This window comes from Heterodontus francisci, chromosome 33 (assembly GCF_036365525.1).
Source record: "Heterodontus francisci isolate sHetFra1 chromosome 33, sHetFra1.hap1, whole genome shotgun sequence".
NCBI lineage: Eukaryota > Metazoa > Chordata > Chondrichthyes > Heterodontiformes > Heterodontidae > Heterodontus > Heterodontus francisci.
This window is the reverse complement of record NC_090403.1, coordinates 14,953,040-14,976,248: the sequence shown is the minus strand read 5'-3', so window position 1 is coordinate 14,976,248 and position 23,209 is coordinate 14,953,040. Positions and strand designations below refer to the sequence as shown.

The 23,209-nt window shown below is 45.1% G+C and overlaps 1 protein-coding gene across 2 annotated transcripts in view; it reads right to left on the bottom strand.

Annotated features, from left to right (window-relative positions):
- The window catches only part of LOC137348028 (1-phosphatidylinositol 4,5-bisphosphate phosphodiesterase delta-3-like), a 109,369-nt gene that overhangs the window by 15,592 nt on the left and 70,568 nt on the right, over positions 1 to 23,209 (bottom strand). For both annotated transcript variants that reach the window (XM_068013112.1, XM_068013113.1), the window contains exons 10-12: positions 16,413 to 16,557; positions 11,493 to 11,609; positions 4,720 to 4,898 (exon numbers count right to left, since the gene is read on the bottom strand). In XM_068013112.1, the coding sequence (XP_067869213.1) occupies positions 4,720 to 4,898; positions 11,493 to 11,609; positions 16,413 to 16,557 (441 nt within the window). The remainder of the gene's footprint in view (positions 1 to 4,719; positions 4,899 to 11,492; positions 11,610 to 16,412; positions 16,558 to 23,209) is intronic.

Sequence of the window (23,209 nt, the reverse complement as noted above, 5' to 3'; positions counted from 1 at the left end):
GATGAGAATCAGAGACAGAAGAGGCAGTCTGAGAGAAAGAGAAAGGTAGAGGGACAGTGGGACAACATCAAGACATGTGGTTGCCTCAGGATGCAATGATAGAAAGCAAAGACTTACTAAAGGTCCAGGAGCAGATATGTCTCATCAGAATGAAGAGTTCTATTGGTGTGTTATGGAGGAGTCCAATTGTTGTATGTAGCAGGGTGAATGAAGGCACTGATCCCCGATTAAGGGGATGGTTCTTAAAAAACCTCATCTTTAGGAGGAAGGGTATGGCCCCTTTAAGAACTTTGCCTTTAAAAGGTTATTGCAAATAGGGTGAAGGAAGACATTCTTCAGCCAGCAGAGCATAAAAAGGCAAAGTTCAAGAAAAGGCTGGAAATTGTAGAGTTTTCTAGGCAACACTGTTTGTAGGAAAAAGGAGTCTCGCAGATGGTAGGACAGTGTAACAGATGGGGCAGAATTTTCCCAGAGCTTTGGAGGCAGGCTCAGGGGCAAGTGGGGCTGCAAAATTTCCAGAAATTGGCATCGGGCCAGGATCCCAATGTGATGCACACTCTTCTGGCTTCCCTCGAGGCAGCAGTGAAGGTGAGTGGGGAATCCCCTTGGATCTGTCGGGTAAGTAATTAAGAGCTTGAAGTTGTTATGCAGCCAATTATGAGAAGCTTTATCGCTGAATCCTGGATTTCCCAGCCATGGAACCTGTTTCCTGACCTGTCAGCAACTCTCCAGCGTCACCGAGGCGAGTGCAGAGAGGAAAGAGCTTCTTCAGTGAAACTGACAAGTTGGGAAGGCTTTGATCAATTACAATGAAAAGCTCCAGCCATGGCCATTGAAGGCTGCTGTTCAAAGCACTCCTTCTCTGAGAATTATCACTGCTTACCAGTTGATTGCCAACTTCTTGGAAAGCAGTTCACTAGTCCAGCACTTCACTACCTTCAGCTGCACTTCACTACCTTCAGCTGCACTTCCCTGTTGCCTGTAATGTTTGATGGATCTGGGTTTGATTGTATTAGTCTGTCCACTTATCTGTGTTCACTGTGTATGATTGCTTAAGCCTATGGGTGGAGCTGAAAGGTTAAAAGTGAAACTAAAACATACAGCTTGGATCTTCTACAGAAAACACACTGGCTGCTATGAGAAGACATGTACTGAACTCATGTAAGAACTGTTATAGTTTAATGTGCTGCAAATAAACCAGTAGGTGATTTAATACAAGTGTGATATCTGCATTGCTCAGAGATAAATCAGATATACATACCATATCCAGCAACCTGGCGTAAACACAACACTGCCAGCCTTCAACACAGCATGGGAGCAGCTTATGCAGCTCCACCTTCCATTCTGCTGAGGGGAAAGAGCAGATGTCACACCACTGCCAACTGCTCCAGCAGCAACAGCTGTACCAGCTGCTCTCGGTCTATTGTCTCCAGGTTGGAGAGACCACACCCCCTGCTGCCAACTTCCTCGGTTACTTTCATCCACGCTTGCTTGGTTGGAGACCTCCTCCTCCTGTCCTTGTGTGAGCTCACCTCACTGCAGCCCCTCAGAAGGTTCTCCAAATAAGAGACACACACACCCAGGGAGCAGACTTTCCAGGTCTCCTCTCCATTCCTGTGCTTGCTGCAGCTTCAAAATTCCAAGTCCTGGTGAGTTTTTGTAACGCATACCAGGGTCCCTTTAATTAGAAATCCTTCCTTTGACAGAATGGATGTGTCATCCTACACACGCTCCCCAATTGGTCGAGGAGCCCAAAGGCAGGATTTCAATTGGTTTGCTCCAGTAAGAATCCAGTCAGAGTGTCGGGTTCCAGACCTGAAAATAGTCCCAGCCGGGATTAAGGTGGTTAAGATTCCACCCATGGTGTCAGATGTGGAATCTGAGCCTCTAATAGAGAAAGGAAGAGACCAACTCAATGAAAGAACTGGTGTGGACCACAAGAGCTCGGCAAGACCGCACAAGAGAAGGACCACTCAGATCCTGGAGGTCCAGCAGGAGACCCAGAGTCAGGAAGAGATTGTGGAATTGAGGCAATGATAGGGCCATATGGAAGGCCAGGATCCCTCTTCCAACCTATCCAAGCCAGCCTGTTGCTGCAGAAAACAAATGTGGAGACATATCTCAGCCTTTGAAAGATGTGCCGAGCAGGAGAGGTGGCCACAGGACCAATGGGCTGGTATCATGGCAGCCTTCCTAGTGAGTGATGCCCAGAAGGCCTACATTAACATGGAGCCACACGTGGCAGCCAACAATCCACAATGGATTGCAGACAGCCTAGTCAGGGCTGACGTCACCTTAACTGCAACTATCAGAGGTTCAATGCCTAGTGCTACCAGGAGGGCAAGGCAACCCGCTCTCAAATGTTTGACTTGATATTATGGCCAAGTAGTAGCTTCAACCTGACAGCAACTCTCCTGCCAGAGTTGTGGAGTTGTGGTAATGGACTGTGGCCCTACCACCCCAGATCAGGAAGTGGGTAGGTCAACGTGACCCAGCCAATGCCCAAGAGTTGATAATGTTGGTGGAAAGACAACTCGCCACAGATGAATTCGTCAGATCTCCAGGCAACCCTGGCTGAACCATTTAGAGTCCAAAGAATGGGACTGGATCCAGGGCTGATAAAACTTCAGCGACGGTGAAAGGAGGCACTGAAGTGAAGGGACTTGTGATGTTACTGATGAGTAGTTCCACTCTGGCCAAATCAGGGGCAGCCTCCTGGAATCCAGGGATGCCAGCAGCGATTGCCCGAGTTGCTTAGTACAGCTTGTGAACCATGTGGAGGGCGCATACCCCTTCCTAGAAACAATGAAGGTGAATCAAAAGGTGGTGATAACCCTTACTGACTCAGAGTGCAGCAACCATCATTACCTCAGCTCTGGTACAGCCTTCAGCTCTCGACCACCTGAATAAAATCAGAGTAAAGTGCATATATATGATGTATTTTATTAACCCCATCATCTGGGTCAAGGTGGAAGTGAAGAGAGGTGCCTGGGAAGTACAGGCTGGGGTGGTACCCAAGCTTCCTCGGCCTGTCGTACTGCAGAGGGATGTCTGGGGTTTAATACCCTGACTCAAAGACTATTGTATCAAGGGTCTGGGAAACCCAGGAAATCAAAAAGGAAACAGAAGATAGACGAGGCGAAGGGAAGTCTTGTCTTGTCTTTCTAGGTGGAAGAGATCATGGCTTTGGAAGGTGCTGTCTAAGCAGCCTTGGTTCATTGCTGCAGTGCATCTTGTATATGGTACACACTGCTGTCATTGTGCATCAGTGGTGAAAGCAGTGAATGTTTAATGTGGTGGATGGGGTGCTAATCAAGCGGGCTGCTTTCTCCTGGATGCTGCTGAGCTTCTTGAGTGTTGTTGGAGCTGTATTCCATCACACTCCTGACTTGTGCTTCTAGATGGTGGACAGGCTTTGGGGAGTCAGGAGGGGAGTTACTCGCAGCAAAAGTCTCAGCCTCGGACCTGCTCTTGCAGCCACAGTATTTATGTGGCTGCTCCAGTTCAATTTCTGGTCAATGGTGGCCCATAGGATGTTGATGATGGGTGATTCAGCAAAAGTAATGCTGTTGAATATCAAAGGGGAGAAGGTTCGATTCTCTCTTGTTAGAGAAGGTCATTGCCTGGCACTTGTGTGGTGCGACTTATCAGCCCAAGCCTGAATGTTGTCCAGGTCTTGCAGCATTTGGGCACGGCCTGTTTCATTATCTGAGGAATTATGAATGGTGCTGAACATTGTGCAGTGAACATCCCCACTTCTGACATTATGATAAAGGGAAGATCATTGATGAAGCAAGTGAAGATGGTTGGGCCTAGGACACTACCCTGAGGAACTCCTGCAGTGATGTCCTGGAGCTGATCGGTTTCCAACAACCACAACCATCTTCCTTTGTGCTAGGTAAGACTGCAACCAGCGGAGAGTTTTCCCCCGGATTCCCATTGACTCCAGTTTTGCCAGGCCTCCTTGATGCCATACTTGGTCAAATGCTGCCTTGATGTCAAGGGCAGTCACTCTCACCTCACCTCTTGAATTCAGCTCTTTTGTCCAATTTGAACCAAGGCTTGTCATGACATGTGCTACTACTGTGCCCAGTGTCTGAAAGACAGGCTGATAAGCGCCCCGATCCCCAGGTAAGTGCATGGCTCTTTTCAAGACACTTCATCTTTAAGAGGTAGGGTATGGCTCCTTTAAAAGCGAATTGCAAAAGGGGTTTGGTGGGGCAGGGAAGATTTTTTCCATGCAACTGAGCAAGGTTCAACAAAAGAAGGGTCACTGATCCGAAACGTTAACTCTGCTTCTCTTTCCACAGATGCTGCCAGACCTGCTGAGTGAATCCAGCATTTCTTGTTTTTGTTTCAACAAAAGACTGGTTGGGAGTTGGAGTGTTTTCTAGGAGCACTGTTTGTAGGAGAAAGTCTTAGGGACAGTAGGACATACTGGAGAGAAGAGTATCATTGCTATTGCCTGGAGTGAAAGGATCTATTCTTATTCTGTACTGCAGTGAACAGTCCCTTATTTGATGATGCAGTCAAGGGGCAATTAGACCCTTCATTCTGAACAAAAATCAATACAATAACTTTATCTTTCCATTATTAAAAGTGCAAAATCTGTCAACTGTTAAAGAAATCTCAATGTATTCCATCTGCACTGATCTGAGCTTGATTTTTATTTGTCCCAAACACACACAGCTCATGCTTTAAGGAAACTAATAAGCTTACATCGATGATCAGCTGCTTCCTGTTGAGACCTGATCCTGCGATTGGCCATGATGGGTCAAACTGAATGGACCTGTCCCTCATGAAACTGGGCTTCAGGATGTAGCCAGACCGACCATTCTGTCGGAACTTCCCTTTGTTTAGATCCATCTCCATTCCAGGCTTCTGGAAATTCAGGGCCACTGCAAAAAATAAACAAGCACAGTGATTAGGATGCTGCAAATGGATAAAAGCCTTTCACTGAATTCCAACGTAATCCTTTAGATGACTGGAACTTTAATTTGGAGTTCCATTTATTGTGTGGTAAGTTATGCTCCTTAGTATTTTGTCCTGTCTAACATTTATCCCACAGTCAACAGTTCCAAAAAACAGATTAACTGGTTGCTTTCTGTGGGATTGTGCTGTGTCACACATTTGCTGCCATGTCTGGCAACAATAGTGAACTCTTCCAATGTGATTCATTGGCTGGGAAACATTTTGGGATGTCCGGAGGATGTGAAAGGTGCTATATAAATGCAGGTACTTTATTTTTTGTCTCAATTGACCTGTATACCTTCAGTCCCATATCTAAATCAACACTGATCCAAATCATAATTTTGCTTCTTCCAGAAAATGGGCCCTGATATTTTTAAAGGGTAAAGTATGTTTGAAATGTAGATACTTCGGATAATATTTGTCAGCTTGGATCATTTGAACGTACTCTTGCCTTAAAGTCAATAAGGTTTTAGGTTCAGGCTCCACTCGAAGACGGGAACAAATAATCTAGGCTGGCATTTCAGTGCAATAGGAACAATGCTCCATTGTCAGATGTGCCATCTTTCAGATGGCATATTCAGCAAAGCAAGATCTCGTTTGTCTGTTAAGAGGAATGCTAAAGATTGATGAAATGATGCAAAGGAGTTCTAGTACAACTGAGGAAGAAATGGCGGCCAACCACCAAAAACAGTTTTTGAAAACTTCATTAATCGGATATGGGCATCGCTGGCAAGCGATGGGCATTTATTGCCCATCCCTGATTGCCCTGAAGGTGGTAGTGAGCTGCCTTCTTGAACCACTGCAGTCCTTGTGGTGTTAGGTACACTAACAGTGCTGTTACGAAGGGTATTTGAGGGTTTTGATCCAGTGACAGTGAAGGAACGGCGATATAGTTCCAAGTCAGGATGGTGTACGGCTTGGAGGGGAACTTGCAGATGGTGGTGTTCCCATGTATCTGCTGCCCTCGTCCTAAGTGGTAGAGGTCACTAAAGTGCTGTGAGCACAAGGGAAGGAGCTCATTGGTGCATAGCTGCTGAGTTTTTTTTTGTCTTAAAATTATTTCTCAATTTAGTTAATAGTCTAATAAATAGAGCCACAGAAGGTTATCTCAGTCCAGAGAAATGCACATCCTGCTCCATGTGGGGGGACAAACATATGTGCAGGAAGTGTCGTCAATTGGAGGATATCGAGCTCTGGGTTTCGGAGCTTTAGCAACAGCTGGCGTCACTAATATGCATCCGCAAGGCCAAGTGTTTTGTGGATAGCAAGTTTCTAGAGGTGGGCACCCTGCAGCTTAAAGGGTATGCAGGCAGACAGAGAATGAGTGAGCATCAGAGAGTCAAGGCAGAGCAGGCAAGTATGCAGGAGTTCCCATGAGTGCATCTTGCTTTCTAGCCAGCATTCCATTCTGAATACTGGTGAGGGTGATGATTAGAATCATAGAAAGTTTACGGCACAGAAAGAGGCCACTTGGCCCATCATGTCTGCGCCGGCCGAGAAACAAGCCACCCAGTCTAATCCCACCTTCCAGCATTTGGTCTGTAGCCCTGCAGGTTATGCCACTCAAGTTGCATATCCAGACCCCTTTTAAATGAGCTGTGGGTTTCTGCCTCTACTATCCTTTCCTCTGGGGAGTGCAGCCAGAGCCAAGTCCATGGAACCACAGCTGGCTCAGCTGTAGAGGGGGCCAGGAGGAAGATTGGGAAAGCATTAGTGATAGGGAATTCTGTAGTTTGGGGAAACAGGTGTTTCTGTAGTTGCAAATGTGAATCCAGCATGGCATGTTGCCTCCCTGGTGACAGATGTCACTGAGTGGCTGCAGAACCTGAAAGGGGGAAGGGTGAACCACTAGAGGTTGTATTCCATATTGATACCAATGACATAGGCAGAAAGAAGGATGCGGTCCGACAGGCAGATTTTAGATAGCTAGGAAGGAGACTGGCAAGCAGGTCTCTTCGACTTGCCACTCTTTAGCCCCGCCTTTATGGCTGTCCGCCAGCTCAGGCAATCACTGACAACTGACTCCCACGACTTGTGATCAATGTCACAGGACTTAATGTCGCGTTTGCAGAAGTCTTTAAAGCGGAGACATGGACGGCCGGTGGGTCTGATACCAGTGGCGAGCTCGCTGTACAATGCGTCCTTGGGGATCCTGCCATCTTCCATGCGGCTCACATGGCCAAGCCATCTCAAGCGGCTCTGGCTCAGTAGGGTGTATATGCTGGAGATGTTGGCCGCCTCGAGGACTTCTGTGTTGGAGATACGGTCCTGCCACCTGATGCCAAGGATTCTCCGGAGGCAGCGAAGATGGAATGAGTTGAGACGTCGCTCTTGGCTGACATACATTATCCAGGCCTCGCTGCCGTAGAGCAAGGTACTGAGGACACAGGCTTGAAACACTCGCACTTGTGTTTTCTGTGTCAGTGCGCTATTTTCCCACACCCTCTTGGCCAGTCTGGACATAGCAGTGGAAGCCTTTCCCATGCACTTGTTGATTTCTGCATCAAGAGACAGGTTACTGGTGATAGTTGAGCCTCGGTAGGTGAACTCTTGAACCACTTTCAGAGCGTGGGCGCCGATATTGATGGATGGAGCATTTCTGACATCCTGTCCCATTATGTTCGTTTTCTTGAGGCTAATGGTGAAGCCAAATTCGTTGCAGGCAGCCGCAATCTTGTCGATGAGTCTCTGCAGGCACTCTTCTGTGTGGGATGTTAATGCAGCATCATCGGCAAAGAGAAGTTCCCCGATGAGGACTTTCCATACTTTGGTCTTCACTCTAAGGCAGGCAAGGTTGAACAACCTGCCCCCTGATCTTGCATGGAGAAAAATTCCTTCTTCTGAAGACTTGAACGCATGTGAGAGCAGCAGTGAGAAGATCCCAAACAGTGTAGGTGCGAGAACACAGCCCTGTTTCATGCCACTCAGGATAAGAAAGGGGTCTGATGAAGCACCGCTATGCTGAATTGTCATGGAATGAGGTGATGATACTTAGTAGCTTTGCTGGACATCCTATCTTTGCTAGTAGTCTGAAGAGACCACGTCTGCTGACGAGGTCAAAGGCTTTGGTGAGAACTATGGAAGCAATGTAGAGGGGCATCTGTTGTTCGCGGCATTTCTCCTGTAGCTGGCGAAGGGAGAACAGCATATCAATGGTGGATCTCTCTGCTCGAAAGCCACACTGTGCCTCAGGGTAGACACACTCAGCCAGCTTCTGGAGTCTGTTTAAACGACTCGAGCGAAGACTTTCCCCACTATGCTGAGCAGGGAGATTCCACGGTAGTTATTGCAGTCACCGCGGTCACCCTTGTTCTTATAGAGGGTGATGATATTGGCATCGCGCATGTCCTGTGGTACTACTCCCTCATCCCAGCACAGGCAAAGCAGTTCATGGAGTGCTGAGAGTATAGCAGGCTTAGCACTCTTGATTATTTCAGGGGTAATCCTCACATTGGCTGGGATAGTAATAGTGTAAAGGGCAGAGAGGGAAAAGAGTTTGAGATACATTATGGAGAATTTTCTTGATTAGTTTGTTTCTGACCCAATGAGGAGGCATTGTTGGATCTGGTTCTGGGGAATGAGGTGGGTCACATGGATCCAGTGTCAGTAGGAGAACATTTGGGAGACAGTGATCATAGCATCATAAGGTTTAGGTTAGCTATGGAAACGGACACGACGCAATCTCGAGTAAAAAAAACTTAATTGAGAAGGGCCAATTTTACTGGGGCGAGAATAGATCTGAAATGAAAGGTTGGCAGACAAAATAGGAATGGAGCAATGGACTGCCTTTAAAGATAAAATAGTTTGAAAATAGTCCAGTTACATTCTTACAAGGGGAAAGGTCGGGCAAGCAAAGCCAGGACTCCCTGGATGCTGAAAGGGATAGAGAGTAAGATGAAGCAGAAAAGGGGGCATATGACAGATGTCAGGTTGATAATACAAGTGAGAAGCAGGCTGAATATAGAAAGTTCAGAAGGTAAGTGAAAAAAAGAAAAGAGGCAAAGAGGGAGTATGAGAAGAGGCTGACAGCTAACAAAAAAGGGAATCCAAAAGTCTTGTATAGACATATAAACAGTAAAAGGGTAGTCAGAGGAGAGGTGGGGCTGATTAGGGACCAACAAGGGATCTATGCATGGACGTAGAGGGCATGGCTGAAGTACTAAATGAGTACTTTCCATCTGTCTTTACCAAGGAAGAAGATATTGCCAAGGTTATCGTGAAAGAGGAGGTAGTTGAAATACTGGATGGGCTAAAAATTGATAAAAGGGGTGGTATTAGAACGGCTGGCTGCACTTGAAGTTGATAAGTCACCAGGACCAGATGGGATGCATTTGAGGATACTGAAGAAAGTAAGGGTGGAAATTGCAGAGGTACTAACTAAAATCTTTCAGTCATCCTTAGATACAGGAGTGCTGCCAGAAGACTAGAGAATTGCAAATGTTACACCCGTGTGCAAAAAAGGGTGTAAGGATAATCTTCAGGTCAGTTAGTTTAACCTTGGTGGTGGGAAAACTTTTAGAAATGATAAAAGCAAAATACTGCGGATGCTGGAAATCTGAAATAAAAACAAGAAATGCTGGAAATACTCAGCAGGTCGGGAAGCATCTGTGGAGAGAGAAGCAGAGTTAACGTTTCAGGTCAGTGACCCTTCTTCGGAACTGGCAAAGATTAGAAATGTCAAAGGTTATAAGCAAGTAAAGCAGGGGTGGGGCAAGAGATAACAAAGGAGAAGGTGTAGATTGGACAAGGCCACAGAATGGCTGATCAAAAGGTCATGGAGCAAAGGCAAACAATATGTTAATGGTGTTGAAAGACAAAGCATTAGTACAGATAGGGTATTAACGGACTGAAGATTGAACAGCAGCAAGTACAAACATGAAAAAAAAGTGGGTAAGCAAACTGAACAAACTAAGATGAAATGAAATAAACATACAAAAAAAATGTAAAAACTAAAAAATAACTAAAAATAAAAGTAAACTGGGGGGGGCCCGTCATGCTCTGAAATTATTGAACTCACTCAAATGTTCAGTCCAGCAGGCTGTCGTGTGCCTAATCAGTAAATGAGGTGCTGTTCCTCGAGCTTGCGTTGATGTTCACTGGAACACTGCAGCAAGCTCAGGATAGAGATGTGAGCATGAGAGCAGGGGGTGTGTTGAAATGGCAAGCAACCGGAAGCAGGATCCTGCTTGCGGACAGAGCGGAGGCGTTCCGCAAAGCTGTCACCCAGTCACCAAACCTAGACGAAGGGTCACTGATCTGATACGTTAACTCTGCTTCTCTCTCCGCAGATGCTGCCAGACCTGCTGCGTTTTTCCAGCATTTCTTGTTTTTATTTTAGAAATGATAATTTGGGGCAAAATTAACAGTCACTTGGAAAAGTGTGGATTAATTAAGGAAAGCCAGCATGGATTTTTCAAAGGCAAATTGTGTTCAACTAACTTGATTGAGTTTTTTGATGAGGTAACAGAGGGTTAATGAGAGTAATACGGTTGATGTGGTGTACATGGACTTCCAAAAGGCGATTGATAAAGTGCCACATAATAGGCTTGTCAGCAAAGTTGAATCTCATTTTGTAACAGGGACGGTGGCTGCACAGATACCAAATTGGCTGAGTGACAGAAACAGAATAGCAGTGAATGGTTGCTTTTCGGACTGGTGGAATGGGTGAACACGTGGCAGATGAAATTTAATGCAGAGAAGTGTCAAGTGATACATTTTTGGTTGGAAGAGTGAGGAGAGGCAATATAAAAGAAAGGGTACAATTCTAAAGGGGGTGCAGAAGCAAAGAGACTTGGCCGGGGTGTGGGGGGGGGGGGGGGAGGGTGCTAGGTGATATAGGTCACAAATCGTTGAAGGTGGTTATGGTTAAAATGGTTAATACGACATACGGGATCTTTAGCTTTATAAATAGAAGCATAAAGTATAAGAGCAAGGAAGTCATGATGAACCTTTTTAGAAACACTGGTTTGGCCTTAAAATGGAGTATTGTGTCCAATTCTGGGCACCACACTTTTGGAAGGATGTGAAGGCTTTGGAGAGGCTGCAGAAAAGATTCACAAGAATGGTTCCAGGGATGACGGACTTCAGTTACGTGGATAGGTTCAAGAAGGTTGAGAGGAGATTTGATAGAGGTATTCTAAATCATGAGGGATATAGACAGGGTAGAGAGAGAGAGAGAAATTGCTTCCATTGGTGGCAGAGGCAAGAACCAATTTAAAGGTGATTGGCAAAAGAACCAACAGCGAGATGAGGAAAATCTTTTTTTAAATGCAGCAAGTGTTAGGATCTGGAATGCATTGCCTGAGAGTGTGGTGGAGGCAGTTAAATTCTGGCTTTCAAAAGAGAATTGGATAAACAACTGGAGTGAAAAAATTGCAGAGCGCGGGGGAAAATGCGGGAGAGTGGGACTCGTTGAGTTGCTCTTGCAGAGAGCTGGAATGCACACGATGGACTGAATGGCCTCCTTCTGTGCTCTAACTATTCTATGACAGTATTCTATTACACAGGTGAATAATACTGACCTAGCTGGCAGCCACCGTTCCACATCTCCTGAGGGTTGAAGTTGGAAGAATCTACCCGGGAGCCTAGGGGATAGACCTTGGATAGCTGCAAAGTGTTGTGAATGACAAAAGTCGGCCCTAAAAAGAAAAGGGAAACAATCCTTAGACAAGCATAAAAGGACAAGATAAATATATCTGACATCATAGTGAGCAAGAAATGGCCTCAAATGCTGTAACTTGTGACATGAACAGAAGGAGCCGTGATGAAAGAAACAATGAAATGGTAGAATTATGAATTTAAAAAGTCAAGTGCTGAACAAAAAGAAACACTAGAACATGGACAATTATACAAAAGTCAAAATGGATTAGTGGTCATGTGACCTCTCTTGTACTGGAAATAAACAAACTTGTCTGCCAAGATGGAACACGTCAACCTCGTCTGAAATAGCTTTTGGAGAACCCCTCCGAAATTGAAAGGAGGACTATTGCATATTAATGACACTTATCCACAGTTGTTGGGAAAATGCAAGAATTTATTATAAAGGATGTGATAAATGGGCACTTGGATAATAATGATCTGATTGGGCATAGTCAACATGGATTTATGAATGGGAAATCATGTTTGATGAACCTGTTGGGGTTTTTTGAGGATGTTACTAACAGAATTGATAAAGGGGAGTCGGTGGGCATAGTATACTTGGATTTTCAGAAGGCTTTTGATAAAGTCCCCCACAGGGGATTGGTTAGCAAAATTAAAGCACATCGGATAGGAGGTAATATACTGGCATGGATTAAGGATTGGTTAACAGGCAGAAAGCAGAGAGTAGGAATAAACGGGTCATTCTCGCGTTGGCAGGCTGTGTCTAGTGAGGTACCGCAGGGATCAGTGCTTGGGCCCCAGCTGTTCACAATATATATCAATGTTTTGGATGTGGGGACCAAATGTAGTATTTCCAAGTTCAAGGATGACACAAAACTAGGTGGTAATGTGTTCAGGAAGATGCAAAGCGGCTTTGGACAGACTTTGTGAGTGGGCAAGAACATGGCAGATGGAATATTATGTGGAAAAATGTGAGGTTATTCACTTTGGTAGGAGGAACAGATGTGCAGAGTATTTCTTAAAATGGTAAGAGATTAGAAAGTGTAGATATACAAAGGGACTGGGTGTCCTCGTCAATAAATCACTGAAAGCTAAATGCAGGTGCAGCAAGCAATTAGGAAGGCTAATGGTATGTTAGCCTTTATCGATTTATAGAGGATTTGAGCAGAGGAGTAGTGAAGTCTTGCTTCAATTGTACAGAAATTTGGTTAGACCCCACCTGCAGTACTGTGTGCAGTTTTGATCCCCTTACCTTAGGAAGGATATTATTGCCATAGAGGGAGTGCAACGAAGGTTCACCAGACTTATTCCCGGGATAGGGGGACTGTCCTATGAAGAGAGATTGGGGAAACTGGGTCTGTATTCTCTAGTTTCGAAGAATGAGAGGTGATCTCATTGAAACCTACAACATACTTAAAGGGATAGATAGGAGAGATGCAGCTAAAATGTTTCCCTTGGTTGGGGAGTCTAGAGCCAGGGGACACAATTTCAAAATAAGGGTGAAGCCACTTAGGACAGAGATGAGGAGAAATTTCTTTACTTAGAGGGTTGTAAATCTTTGGAATTCTCTACCCCAGAGGGCTGTGGAAGCTCAGTCATTGAGTATGTTTAAAGCACAGATTGACAGATTTCTAAATACAAATGATGTAAGGGGATATGGGGATAGTGTGGGATAAAAGGCATTGAAGTGGATGATCAGCCATGATCAGATTGAATGGTGGAGCAGGCTCAATGGGCTAAATGGCCTACTCCTGCTCTTATGTTCCTATTAATGGATTAACAAAGGATGCTGGAGACAATCTGGCTCACAGGCAAAAGTAGAATGAATAGGTGTGATGTAGCCACATGATAACATAACAAATCACACATTAATAGATAGACATGGATTCATTGTGTGGTCACACCAGGGGAGAAGGACAAGTGTCTCCTAACAGAAACTCGAATATGATAGATTTTTACCCTAAAAGGTAGCTCTCTGGAGACAGAGGAGAGATCAAGCCAACATCACATAAAGCCTGTCCAGCTAAGAGCGGTCTGAAAGATCCATCCAGGCAAGAAGAAGCCTGCTGCTAATTCGACACTTCAACTTGCTGCAGCAGAGAACTGAAAGTAACCACCACCTCCAGTCTGAAGTCTTAACCACCAGAAATCTACAACACCTCAACAAGTTCAAGACTATAAAACACCCAGGCCTGCACCTTTAAAAGAGACTGTCCTCCTTAGAAGATTCAACAGGTTACTATAAACCATGAACACTTACCTCACTTTGAACTACATCCTACCCTTTTCTCTCTATTCTTGTGTATGTTGTGTGGGTGAGGTTGCGACCATTTCAGGGGTTGTGTAAAAAGTGTTTTTTACCTAGGAGAAAACCATTTATCTGTTTATTTGACCCTAAAACTCCCACAGGGACTAACTCACCATTTTTAATAAAACATGATTGGGGTTAGTTTGGAGGTGAACAGTAGGAACCACCCAAACCCCGTACCACCTGTCTGTAACACTTAGAACGGTTTTGTCAGGTGCAATGCGTTCTATACGAGGGCATGATGTGTTTGGACTGGGATAGCACTGCTCAGAAACATCACCCACGCATTTCAGACAATTTTCTGATCAGGGGATAGAACCTGCCATCAGCTCCTCGGACATCAGAAACTCCATGTGTCCTGTCCTATCTCCAATGCCAGCTGGTGGAAGCCCGGTGGAATTTCTGGGCCACCGTCCCGCCTCCCCTGACAAGAGTGTATGTCACCCAAAATATTTTCCCTCCTTTTTAACCTCTCCCTGTGACTGGTGCCATTCTCCAGTGAAGAGTGTAGTGCTCTGCTGCATGCCAACGCTACTCTTTGGCTAGTTGGCGGGGATTCTGCCATGACTCTCTCTTCCAGCAATGCACAGGTGGTCCATGTATCTGCCGAGAAGAAAGCAGGTGGCATCAGCCCACATCCCAACGCATGAAGTCTGCTCAGAGGCGCAGCTACTGGGGAGAAAAATTGGGCTGAGTGAATATGATCACCAGCTCCCCTAAATCACTCCGGGGTCGGCCAGTTAAGCGCAAAGCATTAGCTCTCTGGTCCGCTTCCATTTTTTCCTAAAGGCTTCATTGGGAGGAGGGAGCAAATAGGTGGAACTGCTCAAAGAGGCTCTTCAATAGGCTAAATCATGCTTGGACACCAAAACCCCTCTCAGGTTCTGCCCCTGGACCATGCTGGGGGCTTCCAGATCCGAGAGTCAGAGTTTTCCAGCACAGAAACAGGTCCTTTGGCCCAAAGCACCTGTGCCGACCATCAAGCACCCGTCTAAACTAATCCTATTTTCCAGCACTTGGCCCGTAGCCTTGTATGCTATGGCATTTCAAGTGCTCATCTAAATACTTCTTAGATGTTGAGTGTTCCTGCCTCTACCACCTCTTCAGGCAGTGTGTTCCAGATTCCAACAATCCTCTGGGTGAAAAAGATTTTCCTCAACTCCCCTCTAAACCTCCTGCCCCATACCTTAAATCTATGCCCCCTGGTTATTGACCTCACCGCGAAGGGAAAAAGTTTGTTCCTATCTAACCTATCAATGCCCCTCAATTTTGTACACCTCAACCAGGTCCCCCCTCAGCCTTCTCCGCTCTAAGGAAAACAACCCTAGCATATCCAGTCTCTCTTCATAGCTGAAATGCTCCAGCCCAGGCAACATCCTGGTGAATCTCCTCTGCACCCTCTCCAGTGCAAGCACATCCTTCCTATAGTGTGGTGCCCAGAATTGTACACAGTACTCCAGCTGTGGCCTAACCAGCATTTTATACAGTTTCATCGTAACCTCCCTGCTCTTATATTCTATGCCTTGGCTAATAAAGGCAAGTATCCCATATGCCTTCCTAATCACCTTATCTACCTGTGCTGCTGCCTTCAGTGATCTATGGACAAGCATCCCAAGGTCCCTCTGACCCTCTGTACTTCCTAGGGTCCTACCATCCATTGTATATTCCCTTGCCTTGTTAGACCTCCCAAAGTGCATCACCTCACACTTCTCAGAATTAAATTCCATTTGCCACAGCTCCACCCATCTTACCAGCCCATTTATATCGTCCTGTAATCTAAGAATTTCCTCCTCACTATTTACGACACCACCAATTTTCATGTCATCTGCGAACTTACTGATCATACCTCCTATATTTATGTCGAAATCATTAATGTATCATACAAACAATAAGGGTTCCAGCACCGATCCCTGTGGTACACCACTGGTTACAGGCCTCCATTTGCAAAAACAACCCTCGACCATTACCATCTGCCTCCTGCCACTAAGCCAATTTTGAATCCAATTTGCTAAATTACCCTGGATCCCATGGGCTCTGACCTTCTTAACCAATCTCCCATGCGGGACCTTATCAAAAGCCTTACTGATGTCCATGTAGACTACATCAACTGCTTTACCCTCATCTACACTTCTAGTCACCTACTCGAAAACTTCAATCAAATTTGTTAGACACGATCTCCCCCTGACAAAGCCATGCTGACTATCCCTGATCAATCCTTGCCTCTCCAAGTGGAGATTAATCCTGTCTCAGAATTTTTTCCAATAATTTCCCTACCACTGACTTTAGACTCACCGGCCTATGTCTGAAGTTCTAGCCTCTGGGAACTGAGTGAGCCATGACTGGACTTCAACCCCCATTCCCATAAACCCTTGATCATGCTCCACCCTGACTTAGCTCATTGTAATATCTACATTTCGCTCCTCATGTGTTGCCAAGTCCTAAGGGAGCCCACTAAGAAATGTAAAGAGGATTATTGATTCAGACATAGCATCCACAGGGGAACACAGCTTTTTCATTAAACAGCAGGGCTCACCATTTTCAGCCATCATTTTCTTGGCCTTGGTTTCGGAGAATGAGGATGTCTCATGGGCAGCTTGCCTGCTCCAAGTCTGGTCAAAGCTGTGGAAGTGAGTACTCTGACAGTAAATCACCAGGTCCGACAGTTCCCTGGTCAGTTTCTGAAACATCAATAACATTTCATTGAAATATAAACCAAGCTTTTAGGGAGTCAATAGCTAGGAGTTGTTAATACAAGTTAGTCACTAATAAATCCAACAGGGAATTCAGAGGAAATTTCTTCACAGAGCATGGTGAGAATGTGGAATTCACTACCATAGGGAGTGGTTGAGGTGAATAGTACAGACATATTTAAGGGGAAGGTGGATAAACACATGAGGGAGAAAGGAGTAGAAGGATGGGTTGATGGGGTGAGATGAAGAGGTGTGAGAGGAGGCTGTATGGAGCCTAAACACTGGCATAGACCTGTTGAACCGAAAGTCATGTTTCTGTGTTGTAAATGAGACGCAGGGATTAATCAGGGATAGTCAGCATGGCTTTGTCAGGGGGAGATCGTGTCTAATTAACTTGATTGAATTTTTCGAGGTGGTCACTAGATGTGTAGATGAGGTTAAAGCAGTTGATGTAGTCTACATGGACTTCAGTAAGGCTTTTGATAAGGTCCCGCATGGGAGATTGGGTAAGAAGGTAAGAGCCCATGGGATCCAGGGAAATTTGGCAAATTGGACTCAAAATTGGCTTAGTGGCAGGAGGCAGAGGGTAATGGTCGAGGGTTGTTGTTGCGAGTGGAAGCCTGTGACCAGTGGTGTACTGCAGGGATCGGTGCTGGGACCCTGACTGTTTGTAGTGTACATTAATGATTTAGAGGTGATTATAGGAGGTATGATAAGTAAGTTCGCAGATCACACGAAAATTGGTGGCATCGTAAATAGCGAGGAGGAAAGCCTTAGATTACAGGACGATATAAATGGGCTGGCAAGATGGGCAGAGCTGTGACAAATGGAATTTAATCCTGAAGTGTGTGAGGTGATGCATTTTGGGGTGACTAACAAGGCAAGGGAATATACAATGGATGGTAGGACCCTAGGAATAACAGAAGGTCAGAGGGATCTTTGTGTACGTGTCCATAGATCACTGAAGGCAGCAACACAGGTAGATAAGGTGGTTAGGAAGGCATATGGGATACTTATATTCTATGCCTTGGCTAATAAATGCAAGAGCAGGGAGGTTATGATGGAGCTGTATAAAAAGCTAGTTAGGCCACAGCTGGAGTACTGTGTACAGTTCTGGTCACCACACTATAGGAAGGATGTGATTGCACTGGAGAGGGTGCAGAGGAGATTCACCAGGATGTTGCCTGGGCTGGAGCATTTCAGCTATGAAGAGAGACTGAAAAGGCTCGGGTTGTTTTCCTTAGAACAGAGAAGGCTGAGGGGGAACACAATTGAGGTGTACAAAATTATGAGGGGCATTGATAGGTTAGATAGGAAGAAACTTTTTCCCTTAGCGGAGGGATCAATAACCAGGAGGCATAGATTTAAGGTAAGGGGCAGGAGGTTTAGAGGGGGGTTGAGGAAAATAATTTTCACCCAGAGGGTTGTTGGAATCTGGAACACACTGCCTGAAGAGGTGGTAGAGGCAGGAACCCTCACAGCATTTAAGAAGTATTTAGATGAGCACTTGAAACACCATAGCATACAAGGCTACGGGCCAAGTGCTGGAAAATGGGATTAGAATAGTTAGGTGCTTGATCTTCGGCATGGACACGATGGGCCGAAGGGCCTGTTTCTGTGCTGTAGAACTCTGACTGTACGACTCTAAATGCTTTGTAACCTAACGTTGAAGCATTGATTTACAAGTTGTGGTCCAGACGAGGAGCTTCATCATTTGGGAATGAACATTAGGGATTTGGACATGTTTTCAAAGAGCATTAAATTGTACAATTACCCCTTATCCCAGCTCCCATTTCCTGGGCCAAGATCATCACATGTTTTGCAGTGTTTCATTCTTATTCTATGGTTTTTTTAATTAAACTCGAACGACTGGAAGAGAAACACTGAATTTGTCATTATTTCTATACACAAGAGTGTAGAATTCCAGGGAAGTTGAATGTAGCTGACTAAAACCAGGGCTAATGGCCTAAAAATGGGGTCAGTAGCTTTACTGCCCCACTAACCCCAACAATCTTCCTGATGGTAAGCCAAGGTTTCAGGCAAGAAGTTCCTTCCTGCAATGCAAATTATGGTCCTATGACATACATAGGCCATGTCAATGTCAAGCTAGGCCACCCACCTGCCAAGAATTTTATAGGTTTCTATGAGGCACATTAATTTTGTCATGAACATTGATTTTAAACTGTTACTGGAGTGAAGAAAGGACTTGTTAAACCGTGGCAGGAAAAGACATCTGCATATTAATCATAATTGAAAGGACAAAGCAGCCATTCCCTGACATTCAACCCACAATAGCCTTTTGATCGCCAGACGTTGAAGGTGGGGAAGCTCGCATTCCAGGTTGACTGCTAAGATGGCCAAATACACAAATGGACATGGTCAAACCAGCTAGTCACATGACTAACCTGCTGGGCAACTTGAGTTTTTTGAATTTGTACAAACAATTTGGGCAGAAAGCTGTTTGCTCCTGGACTGAAGATCTCTCCTGTCTGCTCTCATCTCTTTCTCATAAGCCTCTGAATCCACATGAACCCCAAGAGAGGAATGTCTCCTACAGTGAACAAGGTTTAAGAAGAATACTGGGCCCCAACGAAAAGCAAGATCTACCTACAATCAAAGACTGTACAGTGAGCTCGATGAACCGCAACAACAACTCTTCAGATATTGCCTCAAACCTTTCCACTTTACTCTTCTTCTGCTCTTTTCTGTCTCTATTTGTATGTATTGCATATGCATGCTAGCGTGGGTGCGGTGTGTATCCGTAGGCGTTAACCGAATTAGAGTTTAAGTTTAATGAATTTCAACTTTTCTTCTTTAAACCTAAGAAAGCCTGTTTGTACTGGTTTCTTTGCCTTATAATTGGAAAGCAGTGAACAAGGATTCACCAAGGGGGAGTTAAAAACACGGTCTGTTTTTTAAAAAAAAGTTTTTTTTTTGAAAAGGTTATTGCAAAAAAAAAAGCTCATTGTGTGGGGAATAGATCTTGACATGGAATGAAGATTGGCTAGCTAACAGGAAACAGAGAGTAGGCATAAATAGGTCATTTTCTGGTTGGCAAGATGTAATGAGTGGTGTGCCACAGGGATCTGTGCTGGGGCCTCAACATTCTGCAATTTATATAAATGACGTGGATGAAGGGACCAAAGGTCTGGTTGCTAAATTTGCTGATGACACAAAGATAGGTCGGAAAGTAAGTTGTGAAGAGGACTGTGTGGAGTTTGCAAGTTCTTCCTGTGTCTGCGTGGGTTTTCTCCGGGTGCTCCGGTTTCCTCCCACAAGCCAAAAGACTTGCAGGTTGGTAGGTAAATTGGCCATTATAAATTGTCACTAGTATAGGTAGGTGGTAGGGAAATATAGGGACAGGTGGGGATGTTTGGTGGGAATATGGGATTAGTGTAGGATTAGTATAAATGGGTGGTTGATGTTCGGCACAGACTCGATGGGCCGAAGGGCCTGTTTCAGTGCTGTATCTCTAATCTAATGTAAAGGACATAAGGAGGCTACAAAGGGATATAGATAGGTTAAGTGAGTGGGCAAAGACCTGGCAAATGGAGTATAATGTGGGAAAATGTGAAATTGTCCATTTTGGCAGGAAGAATAAAAAAGCATATTATCTAAATGGTGAGAGATTGCACAGCTCTGAGATGCAGAGGGATCTGGGTGTCCTGGTGCATGAATCGCAAAAGGTTAATATGCAGGTACAGCATGTAATTAGAAAAGCTAATAGAATGTTTTTGTTTATCGCGAGGGGAATTGAATACAAAAGTAGGGAGGTTATGCTTCAGCTATACAGGGCATTGATGAGACCACATCTGGAGTACTGTGTACAGTATTGGTCTCCTTATTTAAGGAAGGATGTAAATGCGTTAGAAGTAGTACAAAGAAGGTTTACTGGACTGACACCTGGAATGAGGTGGCTATCCTTTGAGGAAAGATTGGACAGGCTAGGCTTGTATCTGCTGGAATTTAGAAGAGTAAGAGGCAACTTGATTGAAACATATAAGATCCTGAGGGGTCTTGACAGGGTGGATGTGGAAAGGATGTTTCCCCTTGTGGGAGAATCTAGAACTAGGGGTCACTGTTTAAAAATAAGGGGTCGCCCATTTAAGACAGAGATGAGGAGAAATGTTTTCTCTGTGGGTTGTGAGTCTTTGGAATTCTCTTCCTCAAAAGGTGGTGGAAGGAGAGTCATTGAATATGGTTAAGGTAGAGGTAGATAGATTCTTTATAAGCAAGGGGGTGAAAGGTTATCGGGGGTAGGTGGCAATGTTCAGTCATAAACGTATTGAATGGGAGAGCAGACTCAAGGGGCCGAGTGGCTACTCCTGCTCCTAATTCATATGTTCGTATGGGTTTAAAATTAAACCCTGTTACAGTAAGACCAGGTGAAAGCCGAAAGGGAACCCTCAACCTATTTCTCACCTCGTTGTACCAATGGCCTTTTTAGGATAGAATGAATTAGACCGAGCAGCGGAACTCTCTAACTAGTTCCACCAGCAATAGAGCTGGAGAGGTCTCGAAAATGTCAGTTTCAAATATTTTTATGGGGCCAAGAGGAGCAGGAATGAATCTGCCAGGCCGGTCTCATACCCTTCAGCTGCTCGCCCTCAGCCTCTCCCCTCAACCTCCCTCCACACTGACACCCCCCCCCCCCCCCACCCCCACCCCCCGGCGCAGGTATTGTGGGAGCTGAACAGCTTTTGTTTTGCTGGTGAGTAGTGGGGGTGTAGTTCTGAGGCAGGACTTGTCCCAGTGCTGCTACTGGTCTCAGATTCCATCCCACAGCAGAAAACAGGTGCATCCAAAATACCAGCAAACTGACCACATCACTAGGTTTCCTGGTGGAACTTGGCCCTTGTGGGAGAACAAAAAATTACAGGGAAAATCTCCTGAAAATAAACTGAAACACAGGAGAAAATAAAGGTTCATGGCAATAATATACAAAAGGATAGTTTGAGGGCAAGTGCATTTGGCAGGAGGAGTAGGGAGCTTCACTTTGCCTCTAACCATCCTTGTCTGGTAATGGGACCGTGTTCCAATCTCTGCACTCGCCACATGGTATCAAACAATTCACCCACTGAGAGTCAAAGAATTATCATCAGGTGAAGCAGAGTTCGAGGGTCTGGGCTTTTTCGATCAGGCAGGGTGGACTCACTCCCGAAAGGATTCTTTGCTGTTCTTATGGAAAACAGAACGAGCTCCGATTCTACAACACCATGGAATCTTGCATAGGACACTTGAAAACTCTCACATCGACAGCCTGCTCCTACACCAGGGTACTCAGACAGAAGATTATAAAGTAGCTATGTGACACTCCTTTAATACAAGGGAACTGCATCCTTTTGTGTGGAGTAGAGAATGGTGCTGCAGTAGCCCCGACACAAGTCCGTAGCCGACACAGCTAGCACAGCGGAGAAACATTGTGAGCAGGCTGGGACTAATGGACATGCAGTGTGAGGGCGGGGGGAGGGGAGAGTCAGGAGGACAGCACTGGGGGCTGGGCTAAAGTCAGCATTGGGGGGGTGGAAGTGATGGTGGGGGGTGGGGAGTATTGAGCTGCCTTGAATCTTATGCAGACATATTAAATAAATGATATTATCGATCTGCAGCAAGGGAAGCAGGAGGCTGCAAGGCAGCAAAAAGCAAACAAACAAAAAAAGAGAACGTTAAAAAAATGTAAAGCTGAATGAAACTGAAGGAAACAAAGGTAGAACTACAACTTGCTCGACAAGAAAATGGCAGATGGAGGTTCTGAAACGTTTCAGAAACCAGGGGCACTGGGATTTTTGAGGCTCCATCAAGTGGCAGGAGCATGATATGACAGTGAGTAGCTGTTAACTGAACAAGAAATCCAATCGAGAGTCCACCTGGGGGCATGACAGAAATGGCGACAGCCAAAATGAGAGGTGTGCTACATTGGCTCCTGGTCCAGTAATATCTCCATTTTAAGGTGTTCAAATCCACCCATAGCCTCACCCCTCCCCTATCTCTGCAATCTCCTCCAGCCCTCTGAGTTATCTACACTTATCTAGTTATGGCCTCTTGCACATCCCTGATTTCCATCACTCCACCATTGGTGGCAGCGCCTTCAGCTACCTCAGCCTCTGGGATTTCCTCCCTAAATCTCCGACAGCCCACCTCAATTTCCTCCTTTCAGGCACTCCTTAAAAGCTACCACTTTGACCTAACCTTTGGCCATCTGTCCAAACATCTCTTTATGTGGCTCGATGTCAAATATTACCTTTATTTGTTCATTGAATGTGAAATCACTGGCAAATCCAGCATTTATTGTCCATCCTTAATTGTCCTTCATGTGAGAATAAGAAATACTGAAATGTTGTTTCTACAGCTTGTGGAAAATTACCAAGAAGTCATTTCTACACAACATAATGAAATCACTGATAAAAGGAACTGATAAGGGTATGTAAGTAAAGACCTTGAGACAGTACGGCAGTTAAAAATTGTGCTTAGGCAGAGAAAAGAAAAACAGCAAGAGTTAGAACAAAGGATGTAGTGAATGAGAAACTGCCCCACTAAGATAAAGGCTGGCAGCTGCAAGTTAACACACACAATGGAGAGCCAAATAAGGTAAAACAAAAACAAGAGTCAGGGGCTAGAAAGTTAGAGTAGGGGGAGAAGT